This window comes from Thalia democratica, chromosome 3, assembly GCF_965202585.1.
Source record: "Thalia democratica chromosome 3, ktThaDemo2.hap1.1, whole genome shotgun sequence".
NCBI classification, from domain to species: domain Eukaryota; kingdom Metazoa; phylum Chordata; class Thaliacea; order Salpida; family Salpidae; genus Thalia; species Thalia democratica.
The window spans coordinates 19701625-19719499 of record NC_139167.1 but is presented as its reverse complement, the minus strand read 5'-3'; the positions used below and the strand labels follow the sequence as shown (position 1 = coordinate 19719499).

The window sequence follows — 17875 nt, the reverse complement described above, 5'->3', positions numbered from 1 at the left end:
ATATTTTTTTGTATGTTATTGGAAATTTAGGACTTAACATTAAAAAAATTTATTTTTAACTGCTCGTAATAGATTGTTAAAGCATGTGAATTACGACTCGATATATGAAATGTTCTTTGGTATAACTTTTTCAGCGATAACCTTTTGTCGTTTAAAATACAGTAATAAAAAAACTATTATGTTTAAACAAATACTAGGTTAAAATATTAAACATATTTAATATAGCTGGCTAGTTACTACAAAAGTAGCTAAACTCTGTATTTTTAAAAACTAGAGTTAAAACACGCATGACTTATTCTTACAACGAAATAAGTCTGTATTAAAATAAATCTTAGTTATATTTTATTACAATTCCTGATAATAATTAATTATACGTTTAATAAAAAGTATTAAATTATATTCATTACATAAATATGAAAAATCGTGAAACTTAAAAAATAAACTTGAGAATATTTTTGTTTTTATACTATGACTTAAATTTTAAAGCCTTGTATCATATATAGTTTCAAATGTATCAAGCTACTATAGTTTGAAAAAATATAATAAATTTTTTGTTTAACTAATTACTATCAAAATTTTACGATTAAAAGTCATATTACTGAAGAAGTTTAGTTTTGCTTATAAGTTTGTTAATCCATGCTATAGTGACGCACCGTGTCATTTTGTCGCTGTGTCAAAGTGACGCACCGTGTCATTTTGTCGCCGTGCCAAAGTGACACACCGTGTCGTTTTGTCGCTGTGTTAAAGTGACCCTCTGTGCCAAAGTGACGCACCGTGTCATTTTGTTGCTGTGCCAAAGTGACCCTCCGTGCCAAAGTGACGCACCGTGTCGCTGTGCCAAAGTGACCCTCTGTGCCAAAGTGACGCACCGTGTCATTTTGTCGCTGTGCCGGAGTGACCCTCCGTGCCAAAGTGACGCACCGTGTCGTTTTGTCGCTGTGCCAAAGTGACCCTCTGTGCCAAAGTGACGCTCCGTGTCATTTTGTCGCTGTGCCAAAGTGACCCTCCGTGCCAAAGTGACGCACCGTGTCGTTTTGTCGCTGTGCCAAAGTGACGCACCGTGTCATTTTGTCGCCGTGTTAAAGTGACCCTCCGTGCCAAAGTGACGCACCATGCCAAAGTAACGCACCGTGTCGTTTTGTCGCTGTGCCAAAGTGACGCATCGTGTCATTTTGTCGCCGTGCCAAAGTGACCCTCTGTGCCAAAGTGACCCTCCGTGCCAGAGTGACCCACTGTGTCATTTTGTCGCTGTGCCAAAGTGACGCACCGTGTCATTTTGTCGCCGTGCCAAAGTGACCCTCCGTGTCAAAGTGACGCACCGTGCCAAAGTGACGCACCGTATCATTTTGTCGCTGTGTCATTCTGACACCCACCCTTGCTTTGTGTTCATATAATGAGAAAATCACAACAAAATATTTTATTGAAATTCCTGCCTAGGCGAAAAATAAAAAATTCTCCTAATTATTGAAGCATGCTTTAACTGTCGAAAATATAGAAGTGTGTTTATATTTTCTAAAATTGTAAAATAACAAATTTATAACGTTGTTATTTTATTTATGAAATTATATTATTTTATATAAAGTTGCTTTAATGTATTTATTAATACGGTTTGTACTTTGAATAAATATTTTGGCAAAATCTAAAACTAAACGTGTTTAATAAGTTACATGTAATAAAATATTTATAGTAAAAAAAACTTATCAATTGCTGAGACTCTTTATAATAAAGCTTATCATACACTGGATATTTGAAATCTAGTACACATTTTCGAGTTGAACAAACTTATAGAATGCTTTAAAGCTTAAATATGGTTTTTATAAAGCTCTTTGAAATCTAGAAATTGTTTTAAATTCTTTTTTACGATGCTTGCATTCTCTTACTCATTTAAACTGTAAGTATTAAAAGAAAACACTTTATAGGTTAAAGTTTTTTTTAATTTTAAGTAGTAACATCAAAGCAAAACCGTTTTTTTTTAATGTAATTCACTAGGTCGATTCTAAATGTTTGTTAGCTTGTTTCTCAACATATTCGAACAAAAGATTTCCTTCCGTTTTATTGTAAATTGAACAATGTATTAAAGATAATTCGAGTCATAAAGTGTTTTGTATAAAAATGTTAAGGTATTAACTTTTTTTGTATATTTAAGCACCTTATCAGATTTTTAGCAGACAAATAAACTAAGTTATAAACAAAAGTAAACCTATTAAACTTTGATAATAATATTTAAATATTAATTACAAGGTTTAAACCTATAAAATATTTCAACATAAACCTATTTTTTTAATTTAACATTAAACATAAACAACGTACTACAAATACAAATTAACAAAATAACATCAAAAATACTTAGGCTATTAAGTGCCTTGTCACAAACTATGCTAAAACTTTTATTACTGTTTTGGAGAATTTTTTTTATTTAAGAAGTGTTGAAGTTATGTTTTTGACAGCTTCAAATCATAAAAAGTCTGATTTTTTGTTATATAACATTGTGCAAAATTTGATTACAGAAACTTTAAGATTCAAGGTTTTAAGTAGAATTAATCTAAAGTTGTAGTAGTTTTATTTTTTTAAATAAAACTAATGTATCTTAAATCATTAAATACAAAACTAACTTAAATATTGTAAACTTTTTTTTTACTTTTGCTTATTTCTTTACTAAACATTAAAAACACTTTTTTTTTATTTAGTTAGCAGGTTAATATCTATATAAAACTACATTTGTGCCTACATCTGCTCTAGTACTTTTAGTTTTCGCATTCATTTAAAAAACTAAGTAGAGTATGGAAAAACTATGTGTATTCTTTAGTATCTTATATAAATAGAACTAGTTTTCAACAAATCAATAGTAACGGAAGTTTGTTTAAAAATCTTTAAGCGTGACTATAAAAAGTAGTTGTTATAGAGCTATTTCTGTCTGAACTTTTTTTAGTAATAATTTAAAATAACTTTAGATACAAAGTTAAAATTTTAAATTTAAAGCTACACAAATAAAGCCCTTTTATCCATTGTCGGGTTAAGTACATTAAACCTGTCATTTATATGTTAGATAAAAGTTCTGAATAAAAAACTTATTTCTAATCAAGAAACTAGTCGAGTAATAAATACAATGAATTAACTAATATTAACAAAAATCTTTAAACTTTCAAACAGTAACCATACTAATTAAGAAAAGGTTCAAATATTAGTAAATTAAGGTTAAAATTGTTTTAAATGTTTCGTGGTTTTAAATAAAGCTAAAAAAAAACAAAATGAGTGATTTTATTATTTTATATGTAAAATTTGAAAGTTAAATTTTTAAGCCAGTATTGTAAAATGTATATTTATTAAATTGAAACCTGGCATAGCACTTTAAAAATAAAAAAATGTGGTTTAAACACTATTTAAAACCAAAAAGTAAATTCTGGAAAAAGTACATTAGACATCAGCAGTGTTTTCCTCTAAAACTTAAATATTTTACTTCGAGTAATCAAGTTTTGTTTTTAGATTCAAGTAATACTGTATATATATCTTTTTTGAATCCTTATATTTTGAATAAAGAAATATGGTTTAACAGTTTGTATTTACTTTTTTTTAATATTACATAAAACTTATATACTGCATAACTGTTAACAAATAATAAGTTATAAGGATACTTTTGCAATACATCGTTAACATTATTTTACTTTTTAAATAAGTTAAAATGTATGCATAATAAAAAATAACAAAAAAAACACAACAAAAACAAAAATAGTTTAAAGTTTTCTAACACAAAGATATACGAACTTCAACATGTACATTTACTTAATGTTTTTCATTTCAGCTTAGGCTGTTACCCCTATTTAAAGTTACAAAAAAAATTCCACAGTGTATAATAATTTCAGCATGTTGAAAACACGTGTAAACTATCTATCATATATGAAACTTTCCAACAAAAGATCACACCGTATTTGAAAATATTTTGATAAACCTTAGTCGAAACATACGATTATCTTTCGTTTAACCCTTATTTTGAATATTTACTGAAATATTTTTAGCTATAAAATGTTAGTAACAAAAGCCAAGCAACAAATGTATTGAATCACCAGTTTTATTCTTGAAATTTACTTAATTTATTTCTTAACATATACAATTCTCAACATATACAATTCTCAACTAAAACAAAAGACTTCCTTCCGTTCTACTGTTGATTGAACAATATATTTAAAGTTTACTCGCGTCGTTAAGAATTTTTTATGTTGAAAAAAGAATTACGAAGTTAACTTTTTATATACATTTATTTAACACTTAATCAAATTTTTATCAGTCAGTTAAACCAAATAAAAAGTAAAAGGTGTAGTACTATTTAAATACTATTTACAGTGATTCGTTCTTTTTATAACTTTATCCTTCAAAAAGTTATTTTGAGTTTTGGCAGTAAATTCAACAGAAACAATGTATTATAAATTCAAAATAAACATAAAGAAATTTAAGCTACTGATGTGCTTTGTCACAAACTATGCTAAAACTTTTATTACTGTTTTGGAGAAATAGCCTCTTTTACCAGTACAAAAGAAGTGTTGAAATTGTGTTTTTGACAGCTTCTTATCGTAAAATTGTATTTTTGATATATTACCTTCTGCATAATTTAATTACAAAAACTTAGGGCTTTAAGCTTTGAGTACGATGAATATAAAACAGTAGTAGTTTTCTCTTTTTTTATAACAAAATTGAATGTATTTTAAATCTTCAAAAAAAGCTACTTAAATATTGTTAATGTTTTTTTAATTTCACATATTTCTACAATAAATACAAACAAGATTTTTATTAATTAGTTAACAGGATATTATCACAATAAAACTACTGTTTTGCATACTTATGCTCTAGAACTTTAAATTTTCGCTTGCACTTATGCAAGATTTAAGTAACGCTATAAAGTTTGAAAAACTATTAAATTGAGATGCTAAAAAACTACAAATATAATGAAATAACTACCACCAAGGAAATGATTGGCGTTCTTCAAAAGTAATCATACTAATTAAAAAAATCAACATTTTAAAATGAGTTAAGACTTATTTACTAACTATGTTTCATTTTTCATAATACGAAATCTTTTATGATAAGGTAAAAAATAAGAAAATAATTTTACATAGAAACTATGCGAACTTCAAAAGTTTTATTTTCTAAGCTTATATAAATACCCTTTTTTATTAAAACCTAGTTTAACATTTAAACGTAATACTTAGTGGTTAGAAATATTTTTAAAACTGAAAACTTTTATGAAAACTTAACTATTTTTTCCTATAAGTCCGTAAATTTAATGATTTACTTTGAGTAATTATATTTTGTATTAAGATTTAAGTAGTAGTTTACATTTTCTTTTCAAATCTGTATATTACAAATAAACAACAACAGTTTAACAGTAAGTGTTTTTTTTTTAATTGTGTACAATATCTGAGAAACTGCATAACTTCCATCAAATAAATAAATTGTTAGGATACTTATTCTAATATATTGTAAATATAAAATAATTTTCTTTTTAAATTAGTGTAAATAAGTTTAAAGAGTATGAACAACACAAAAGTAATAAAATAAATAAAACTAAAACGAACACTTTCGAAATTATTTTACACAAACTAAAGTACTTTTAAAGGTAAATTTACTAAAATTTTTCCATTTACAGTTTAGGCTGTTACCCCTATTTAAAATTACAGAAAGTTTTCCATTTAACAGTTACGCATGTTAAAAACACGTGTAAATCATCTATCATATATAATATGTTCCAACAAAACATCACACCGTATTTGAAAATATTTTGATAAGACTTAATCGAAACATGCCTATGGTCCGTATTTAGTAGATTTCTCAAAAATTTATAGTTTTAAAATATTTTTGATGTTTATATAAGTGCTAAAAAATAATGCATTACGTATATTTTCTCACAGTCTTTTACTTTAGCTTTGTTGTTTTCAAGCAGTAAACTGAATTACTTTGTGTTATTTATTTTAAAACATTATAAAAACAGAAGTTTGTTCACAACAGAACATACACAGAAAAATAATACAAACAAAGATTTAATAAGCTAACTTAAACTTTCCTTTTAGAGTACATAAAAGACCCTTAACAAATAAAACAGAGTATTTAACACCATTACCAAACATACTTACGTTTTTACACGTAAAAATTAACTATTGTATTAAATAACGTTCAACAAAAGACTTTAACGTAATTTTGAAAAATTTACGTACATACGTATTTACTCATAGGTAGTGTTATTAACTTTAAGTATATCTGTTTGTCTACAATCTAATTATAAAGCTTTTCTAAGTTTTCACTTAGATATAATAGTCATGTAAACAAAAAAACGGGTCGTTTTTATTGAGCAAACGTTATATTTGTTAAAGTTATTTATAGATTATTTAAGTTCTGCTAACATTTTAAAAGTGTTAACTCAAGAATAAACTGTTTTTATTCCACAATGAACTATTCTACATCATTAAAAACAGGCTGTTTGAATAATTTGTGCTAAAGCTAACTTGTGCTAACCCACTATTTGTTTTTAATAAATGTAAAGAATAACTTTAGCGAAAGTTGTTTGTTTTGTAAATTTTGGTGAAAAATGTTATTTATACTCAGAATTAAATAAAACAAGCAAGAATGAATACATTAAGTAATTAAAAATTATCACTATAAATTATTGAATAAAAACCTGAACATAGATAATGATATAAACAAATATGAATATAAATATAAATCTGAATAAACTAAATAAAATGTTTCACATCAGTTTAACAATATGCGTATTCTGTTTTAAACTGAACTACTATTGTAAATATTTAGACTTATTTTGCTACAATCAAAGTTTATAATGTAATGTGCTTATTGCTATCGTGCATGATACCTTATTTTGTAATCTAAATGATCTGTTTTTTCTTTATTCTAGTTAAAAATTTTGTCTTAGTTTTAAATAACAGCTTTGTAAATAACACTAAGTAAATTTTGTTAATATTCAAGTTATTTGTTGAATTTGTAAAAGTATTCTAAAGTTTTATTTACTTTATATGCTTATTATTACCTACACAAAATCAATGTTAAAATTTTAAGAAGTTTTCGATTATAGTCAATTCAATACTTAAGCAATTTGGAGTACTAGCATGACTTATATTAATTAAAATATTTAGACTGTTAGCTAAAAAAAATTAAAATATAATCTTATCATATTTCATAAACTAGATATACTATTCAAAACTTTTTTAACCTTTATCCAGTTCTTATATCACTTATAAGTTAAGTTTTTTTTATAAGTTTCTTACTTTTATGTTAAGATAAACAAACAAGTTATTTCTAAATCCTGTAAAAAATTATTTGTTTTTGTAACTAATAACTTACTTATCATATTTTATTATGCTAGTTTAAAATTAAATGGACACAAAAGATCTTTTCATGTACTTTTTTTCACCTTTAAAAAATTAAAACTTAATAAAGCGATTAAATCGGATATTTTTAAGTCTATGCTTACATATTTAAGAAAATAAAAATCTATACATATGTTAACTTTGTAAACAAATATACTAATAAGACTAACTAGGTAAGATAGTTTAACAAGTTTACATATATGTAGTTTATGTGTATGTGTATATATAAATACACAATTATTATAAAATCGTTTAATACGTTTTAAAAATTGGCTTTTGAATTTTTAGAAGTAAACAAAAATAATTTATCAGAATATTTCTAAATCTAGCGAAATGCATAAAATATGAATTGTATTCATGACAATAAATAATTAAGTTATTAAATTAAAGAAATAAACAACTTAGACAAATGCTTAAAATTTAAAAAATTTAAACAGGTGTTTTTACGATTTCCAAATAAAGTTTGTATTCCAAAAAATCTATTTAAAGTAACAAAAATTTCCACGTGATATAACAGTTTACGTAAATCACATGAAATGTATTATTTTATTGAATAGTTGCCAACAAAAGGACTTTAACAAACATTTATTACAATATTTTCTAAACTAAGTTTAAACTAAGTTCTAAGCTCGAATATTTGACGTAGATAGTTTTATTGTACTTATTTGGTTTTTAATTGTTTGAAACGTGTTTGTTTACATATTACTAACGGTTACCAATGCATTATGCTTTCAAAAATTAAATTGCATTTTCAATAAAGAAAAACTATTGTAATCGTCGTGATAGTTTGTTACAAATTATTATACTTATAGCTTTTTAGAGCAAAAAGAAAATCACAAACATATTAAAGTTTTTGCAGATCTTTAGAAATTAACAGGGTTTTATTACAAAACAATTATAAGTTTTTAATTGCGATTAAGGTATATTTGCTAAAAAAAATTCACTTAGGTTTTTTATATATTTCTCTATTTAAAATTACATAAACTCTCTGCATGATATAATAATTTACGCGTACAAAAACCACGTAAAAGTTATTTATTTTATTCTGCCAAGGAAAGAACATACCAAACTTTGTAATATTATTTTAACCTTAAATTAAATCTTTTTGCGTAATATAAACTACCTGGTAGTTGTATTATAACCCACGTATGACGTTATGTTACGTACGATAAAGTTTTTATCCTTGTTTGGTTTTATTATTATTTTAAGTAACTGTGGTTTTTTAAGTCCAGTTTAAAGAAATACTCTAATCTTTAACAACAGCTTAATAAACAAACTTTATTAGTGTTACGTACAAAAGAAAAAGTATTATAATTTGTTATTTTTTCTGTTAGAAGTTATTATATGGCTTTTATCACTTTGATTACAGAAAAGAAATGTTAAAAATAAATTTAAGAACGTACTACGCTATATATTATTTTTGTAACCCTCGTTTAATTGAGTGACGTAAATAACAATTGTTTCAATTTGGTATCATTGATATTTTAAGTAAATGTGTTTTTCGACAGTCCAGTTTAAAGTTTTATTATAATTTTCAACAACAGCTCTGTAAACAATTTTATCTAAATTGAAAATAAAAGACAGTTTATTTTGTTATTTTGTGTAACTTTGTAAAACATTATTACTATTTTCATCAAAAAAACAAAACAAATGTTTGTATAAGAAGAACTAATACTATGTTATAACTCAAAGAAAGTTGTTAAGGATTTATTTTCATACCTGGCTTAAATACTTGCTATGGTTCATTTTATATTAAGTAATTTAACCATTTAAATAATTTCAAACAAAATAAAACAGCAATTAGCTCACAACTAATAAAGACACTAATAAAAAATATTGAGTAAAATCATAAGAGTTTATAGATTAACTTACGGATAATATCCACTTAGAGATTAAAGAAAATAGTTTAAAAATTATTTTGTACCATTAATAATCATACGCATATTCAAACAAGTGAAAATTAACTAGTAAGAATATTTTATTTATTTTAAACAAAAATTTTGAACGCATTATGTAATAATGCCCTTTAAAATGTAAAGTACAAATATGTTGCCTTATTTAGTAATATTATTAGTTCGGTTGTTTTTTTGCAGCTTTGATTAAAGCGTTGTTAAAATTTTAAATTTGAGCTTTGTAAATAAATATTAAGTGTCTTACATACCAAGTAAACATTGGAAATATTAAAGTTAATTGTAAAATTTATCTTACATTGTGCTTAAGCTTATTTAAATGCATCATTACGGATTTAAATGAACTATAATCTACGCAAAAAATATTAGAAATATTTCTATTAAAATTTTTGGGTATAATGAAAAAAATAAATACTTAAAGTTCTAGCATGAGTTTTATATGATAAAAGTAAGATAATGCTAAATGTTTGCAAACTTTCTAAACTAGTAAACTGTATAAAACATTTTTAACTGCTAAACAGTTTTTTATATTGTTTTTTTTTATTGTTTATTACTTCACAGCTTTATAAGTTATTAACTAAACGACTAATTTCTAAGTCCTGTAAAAAATTTAATTGTTCTTGTAATAACCAACTCATTTTTAGCAATTTGATCTACTAGTTCAAAATTAGACGAACATAAAAAAATCTTTTAATGGTCCGGTTTTCTTACTTTGTACCAACTTTGAATATCACCTTTTAAACAAACGTGTGTTGAAACATGTGAAAACCAACTATTGTATAAAATAGTTTTCAACAAAAGATTTTAACGTATTTCGTTATAGTTTCGTAATCTCGGTATAAGTGTGACGTACATACATTTTTACCTTATTAGGTAATTTTGTTGTTCAAAAACGATTTTTTTTTCTACCAGTATTCTTTTAAGCTTTATTTCAATTTTACAAAGTACCTCTGTTAATAAAAATTACGTGTCTTAAACATAAAGCAAACTTTAAGAATGTTTAAGTTGTCTGTGGAACTTTACTCTAGTAACACTTTTTTGTGGTTTACGTCTATTATTATCTATACAAAATAAATGTTAAAAATGTATTTATCATTCAAGTTTATTATATTTTTGTTTAAATTTAAATTTGTAGCGTGATTTCTTTTTAGCAAAACTTTTAGTACTTTTTTAGAACCTGAACTATTTTCTATGTTAAAAACAAAATTTTCCACTTGATATAACAGTTTACGTAAATCACATGAAATAAATCATTTTATTGAATACTTGCCAACAAAAGGATTTTAACAAATATTTATTATAATGTTTTCTAAACCCTAGCTCAAATACTTAATGTAGATAGTTTATTGTACTTATTTGGTTTTTGTTTTTTTTTAAACGTATTTGTTTATTTTTCACTAATGGTTACGAATATACTTTCTTAACAAAGTTGTTCACATGATAAAAACGTTTACGCACGTAAAACTTGCTAACAAAAGAACACAATATAAGTTTTTTGTAATATTTAATCCTAAATCAAATAATTGACGTAGAAACTTGTTGACCATATTTGGTAGTTTGAATTTAAATTTAAAACGAAACGGTTGATAAATTACTAATGGTTACAGATTTCTTTATTTTCATTGAAACTTAAACTAACTATTTAATTCAGTACTAAAACTGTTGTAAATGTTGTGAGGGTCAAAACTTATATACTTATAGCTTTATAACAAAATTTACATATTTTTATAAATACTTATTTATTTATATGTTTACATTTTGTTCATAAAAAATCTTCATGACAAGGTAACATAAGTAGTAATTTTTTTAGCAAAATGTTTGTAAAGCTTTGAGTAATCTTGTTATTGTAAAATGATGTTAGTTAAAAAAATAAAATTAACTTTAAAAAACTATTATATTTTTCAACTTGAGTTTTTTTTCGATCTACGCAATGAAAACTAGTGTAACAAATCCAATTTTAAGCAAAAATAGAGTTTTTATCTTTCAGAAAACAAGAAGTTCTCATATCATTTGATATTATCATTTATAAATATAATCGATAATATGTATAAACAAAAAAAATGTTATGGTTTTTAATAAAATAACTTCAATAAATAACTTATATCTATACTGATTGTAGTAGTAATTAATCTAATTTTTTTCGGTTGAATAAAATTTTCATTAATGGTCTTTTGAAAAAAATGAATAATAAAAATGAGGATTTTATTTTCGACGAAAATCGACACTGGTAAAAATTTTTGTAATAAATTTCAAAATTTTGACAGGCTAAGTTAAACGTTTTACTTAGAGTAGATAAAATACCCTTAACAAATTATACAGAGTATTCAACGCCATTAACAAACATACGTAAATTAAAACACGTGGAAACTAACTATTGTATCAAATAGTTTTAAACAATTGACTTTAATGTATTTTGTTATACTCTTGTAATCTCAGTTTAATATGTGACGTAGATATAAGTTATTTAAAACGTACAAACACATTTACCTTATTAGGTAATTTAAATAATCGAAAACAAATTTGTTTTCTTGCAGTCTCATTTAAAGTTCTGTTTTAATTTTTAATAATAGCTCTGTAAACAAAATTTACGTGGCTTAAATATAAAATATACATTGGAGCTAATTAAGTTATCTGTAGAATTTGGCATAAGTAATACTTTATTATGTATTACATCTACTTTCATCTTAATGAAGTAAATGCTAAATTTAATATATTTTTTATTCGTAAGATCATTTGTTTGAATGACAATATTAGAAGAACAGTATACTTATTAAAATAACAGAATAACTTAATAATTTTTACAAATGTAATACAGACTTACTAAAAACTATCCACTACAAGCTTGTTTTGTAACCAAGTTTTAAATTTATCGAAACTTTTTTACAGGTTGTAACAATTAAAGCTAGTCAGAAGCATGAAAAAATTAACTTTCCGTGTAAATACCTGCCACAAAATAATAGTTTTTGTAATATTTTTAAGCTTTGTTTGGATTATGACGTATGTAAAAAATCAACCTTGATAGTAATAAAAACGCAATTGTATTGAGTTGTCTAAATTGAGATTTTATTTCAACCTTTTACCAAAATATGTGTAATCATAATGACTAGTGCTATGTGCTAATGAACGTTTAGTGAAATTTAAGTTATTTATAAGATTTTACTGAATTACGGCAATGTTTTTCTTACTTCAATGTGTAAAGCTTCTAATTTTTACTAAACAAAAGAAAACTTTAAAATAGACTTATGATAACAAACTTATTCTAAAATGTCCATTTTCCACAGGATTTAATAATCTATTTTTAAAAACGTGAAAAGTATAGTTTTATTGTTAACCTGTCAACAATAGCCATACTGTATTTTAAAATAATTTCATTAGCCCTAGTCAAAGCATGAATTAGACTTACGCATTTTATTTATCTTTTTTTTTCTTCTATTATTTCACTTTAGATTTTGTATTAATAGGTACGGATCTATTATAAAAACTTTTTTTATTTTAAATTTTATTTTTAAACTTTTAAAACATTACCTTACTACTTTAATAATCCTAGAAAATAATTTTAAGAAGAAACATAATTCTAAAAAATGTATAAACTTTCTTTACGGTAACTTTTGTAAGATAAATTTATAAAATAAAAGAAAAATTTGTTGATAATAATTAAGTTACGTTCTATTTGCTTTTCAACTAACGTTAGACTTTTATTAATAAATTCACTAATGTTCTGTGTATTCTGTGTTATGTTCACTATGTATATTGCATTTTTTAATTATTAAACTTATTGTTGACGAAAGAATGTAGTATTTTTTAAATACTGATCACTTATTAACCGTAGAGTTATAAACACCAAACAAGTGAAAATAATAGACAAAACTGTTAACTCAACAGCGACATTAAACGGAAACTCAAAACGTATAAAACTGTATGTGTTATGTTTTTTTATGTTACAATAAAAAAATTGTAGTTGAAATTTCAATTTATTTAGAAAACTATTTTCTAATAATATTCAAAAAACTTAGAAATTAATGATAAAAATAAAGAGATTATTTGTTTTTACTTAAAAAAAAAGATAATTTAAATGCAGTTTCAGTTAATTTTTTAGTTATCATTAAAGTTTCTTAAAATAATCAATAAACTTTTGTTCGTTATTAATTATTAATTGTTGTTTAGTATTATTTTTATATTAGATGCTAATTAATTTGTTTTTGTAGAGTAAAAAGCTATTTATTTATACATGTCAAACTTAAATTTCATAAGTTATTGTCCTAAATTTTTGTTTTAGACTCAAACCTGTTAATGCAACTATTTTAATAAAACTTTATTTTTATTTATTATAAGTTCGTATTGTCTAAAACGTGTTATTTTATTTGTTCATGACTAATGAACATTGAGTTAAAGATATTAGCTTAACATTAACCCATTCATTAGAATTAACTTTTTTTGATACATTTTGTAATTATATAAAACCACATTTAAAACTTTAGCTACATCTCTATGATCTCTCAACCATTTACGAAGGTCATTTCATATTTACAACACCATACATGTGTTACTTTGCGACTTGCATTTGGTTTTAAGTTTACAAATATAATCTTGTATAGTAATAGTTAGCAAAGCCAAATATGTTTAACAACAGGACGAGTATTTAAAACAGTTCTGTTTGACATTTAAACAGTTTATATAGTTTTACAGTTTATTATCAATAAATCAATGCTTCACTCCTGTTTTGGGATATATGAGATCATCAGTTGTTATAAACAAATCTGAAAAAAGTTTTTGAACAAAATAAATGGAAGCTAAGTAAAAATATTAAGTAAAAAAAAATGAAAACCAAAGTACTAACTTATGTTTTAAAAACTTGTGGTTTAACAAAGACAAAAAAACAAAACTTAACGATACTAAACTTAAATACAAATTTAATACTTATGTTACATTTTTAAAAATTTTGTAGGTACTACAGACTAAAAAAGAATAACTAAATAAGTTAAAGTAGTAAAAAAAAGGAGTGAAACATTGTTTTGTTGATAATAAACTGTAAAAATAAATGTTAGATGAAAACCTCCTTAAAGCTAATTAAGTCGAGAACTGTAAGATGTTTGATGTAAAACAAATTACAATCGTATACAAACGATATTGCAATTTAAGAAAACTCAATGATAAAATAAGATTAATATTATTAATTTAAAAGGTTAAACTTTTATATCAAAAAGAGAGTTGTTGAAAGAAATTATTTAAATAAAAAGCGATTAAACTGTTTATATTCAAAAGTGTTTATTAAACTAATTGAGCTTTTGAAAAATTTTCTTTCAACACTGTATTTTATTGTAAACTATATTTTATTTGGTTTTTTAACAAGTTTTCTTTTAACACTTGAACAAACATAAATCTTAAAAACTGAAATAAAATAAGTAATGAGTTTAAGCACGTACTAAAGTGTTTTTTATTTTAAGACGTTGTTTAAACAAATCTCATCATTACACAAGTTTTAAATTACAGATACAAAATTACTTTGAGTATAAACTTTATTTGAAGCAGTGAGAGATTAAAGTAGGTTTTAAATGGGTGAACTACTAGTTTTTTATTGAAGAGTAGGAAAAATTATATATTCATTTGACACAAAAAGTTTTTTTTTTTGTTTTTACCATTTATATCATCAATATATTATAACACGTTTAATTTAAGTATAAGTGTAATCTGTTTAAACAAATAATCACAACAGTTTGAAGTTTTTTTGAGTTAAGCTTTAATAAAACTAACCACATTAATGTTATTGTTGTTGTTTTTTGGAAAATAAACTCATACCACATTGAATTTTGATATCATTTTTTACAAACTACTTTTTTTTAGTAAAAACTAAAAAAATAAAGTGTTTCAGCTAAAACTTTCAATTGAAAAAAAGATAATAGAGAAATTCAACTATTTACGTTATTAAACTTATGTTAACTAAGCAGTAAGTTTTCATACATAGAACTGTTTTGAGAACTATTTTTCTACCAATTTATAGAAAACTTTAGAATAAGCGTAAGAACTTATCAAATGTAATAAACACTACAGTAAAAAATCATCATCGGTTGTATTACAGAAAACTCTGAGAGAGTGAGGTGCGAGGGGGAGGAAGTAGGATACGGTAGCGATGAAGTTCCAAACAGGAAAATTGACTTCAAACAACACTTTGAATGGTACATGAAAGGTTAGTGTAAAGACACAGTTTACTAAAATACAAAAAAAATGGAGTTTAAAACTTTTACAATAAAAAGTTGAAGAAGTTAATTAACACATAACTAGTATTTTCAATCAATAATTACATGGTTTAAAAAATGTAACAAATTGGGAAATTGTGCAGTTTGCACTAAACTACTTCATTGTTATATTCATTTTTTCCTTGTTAAGTAACAAACAAATAAGTAGCTAGACAGATTCACTATAAAGAGATAAAAAATAAACTTAAATACATTACACTAAAACGAATATAATTTAAAATGAAACAGTTTTGAAAAAGTAAAACTATCAAACCTTGGTTTAAAAACGTTATCTTGACTTTATTGTTAAGAAAAAGTATTTATGTCATACTTCTATGGTGTTTAAGGGTTTGGAAAGATGAAAGAAAATGCCGACTTTTTTATGGGGCTTGATCCCCTCTCGACTATGACGTCACAAGGAAAGTGGCAGCTGACGGTGCAGGTCGTGAAAAATCCTCAATACATTAACTACAAGAAGGTAGAAAAAACGCTCACCGCCAAGTATTCAGGTTTCAGAATATCTCAGTATCCCGACTACACTCTGGATTATGACAAGTTGGTTGTGCTCACTTTTGTTAACGCTGATGCCCATAAATCGGGTTGAGCAAAATGTACTAAAACCTTTCAAACAATTTTACAACATATTTTTCAGCTTCCTTCAAGGCCAGAGTGATATGTCTGACAAGCTGAAAAAGTCCAAGGGATACCAGTTTTCTTCTTGGGATCGCGAAATATCGGGTGGAGCTTGCACGAGCGACACGGCATGGGGAGACGGTGAAGAAGATGGTGAGCATTTTTTTAGTTAAGGTCAATTTTTAGGGTGTCTTCTTTTTAAATCATTACCATGAAGGAAAAGTTTGAACCTAGCTGAGACCATCTTAGGTATTTAAAATTTATTTTTTAATTTTTTTTCTAAAGGTTAAGAAATTCTTGCACGTTTTTTTAATCATTATTGTTTAGAAAAATATATTGCACGTCTTTTTTAATCATTATTGTTTAGAAAAATATTATGCACGTCTTTTTTAATCATTATTGTTTAGAAAAATATCTTGCACGTCTTTTTTAATCATTATTTTTTGCAGGTTACTGGCCGTCTAGTTGGTGGTATGGCAAAGACAGAGAGTCGAATAGCTATGCGCGCAAAAAAACAAATCTATGCGGCTTCGATGAGTCTCCTTTCATGTATGGTTTCAAAACAGATGACCCGTAAGTTAAAATTTTTTAACAAAATTGTCTAACCAAAAACCTAACAGCAAATTATTTAAAATAAATCTTTTCTGCTACTTAGTTTGAATAATAATGCATAAAAATAACAATTAATGGTTCATTTTGGCGTCAGATCAAAGTTGTTAGTTTAATAAAACAAGTAAATGCAAATAACTAGCTTAGAATTTTGTAACCTTAATAATCTCATATGTTTGTTTCAGTTCCAGGCAATTATGTTTACGTGTAATTCTAAATTAACATTATGACTTTAATTTTTAAATTAAAACTTGTTAAAAATGTTTAAAAAAATCTTCAAAATGTATTGTAAAAAATAATATTGATCTTTTGTGTATACGTCATCTCATTAGGATGATTTTGATTTTGTCTGTACATTTTGTATTTCTATACTTTTACAACAACACGTTATTGAAAACTTGACAATAGCAGTAGTTATGAATTTTTGTATAGAAGAATATAAAAAATTCGATTATAAAAAGGATAGAGCTTTTAGACTAAATAATTTGATTTAAGCTACATTAAAGTCATTTAGATTTGTAAAGTTTATATTTAATCTAAAAAAAAATTATAGTCAAAATGAATAATTTATTTAACAATTCATAGTTATAACCAGCAGTGGTGGGGAAATATAAATAGTATTCAGTCTATAAAGATGACAATGAGAAGAACAGATGTGCAAAACTTGAGAAATGAACTGAACAGCACTTAGTTGCAGCTGTCACGTCATAATGCTTCAGTGTTGTGTCATAATACTTTGGTGTTACGTTATTACACTTTCGTGATCAAATTTTAATATTTTCTGCCACAATAAACTTCCATAGTGTATGGTGTTGTGTTTTTTATATTTAGGATTTTTAAAACTAACTTGTTGTCGAAAACTTAATTAAATACCTTTATTTTGTCCATTTGTCAACAACAGTATTTCCATCTAAAGGTAGTGTAATATTTTCCAAACCCCTTCTTACTTCTATATTAAACCAAAAAACTTTTGGTTAGGCAATGCGCACAAGATTAGCCTTACAAATTACTTATATAGTATCACCACAATAATTATTCACAAGTTATTTCAATGTCCCTTTCAATGTACTAGTAAAAAAAATGTAATAAACAATGCTTAAAAACAACTTTTGAAGTTAAA

General features: G+C 24.9%; 1 protein-coding gene across 1 annotated transcript; it reads left to right on the top strand.

Moving 5' to 3' along the window:
- The first annotated feature begins 14832 nt into the window (after positions 1-14832).
- Positions 14833-17446, top strand: LOC145832106 (ryncolin-1-like). Its single transcript, XM_082939463.1, has 6 exons — positions 14833-14836; positions 15357-15464; positions 15861-16068; positions 16166-16299; positions 16596-16719; positions 17341-17446. Exons 1-6 carry the CDS (start codon positions 14833-14835, stop codon positions 17444-17446), a joined length of 684 nt encoding a protein of 227 aa, XP_082795589.1.
- The last annotated feature ends 429 nt before the right edge of the window (positions 17447-17875 follow it).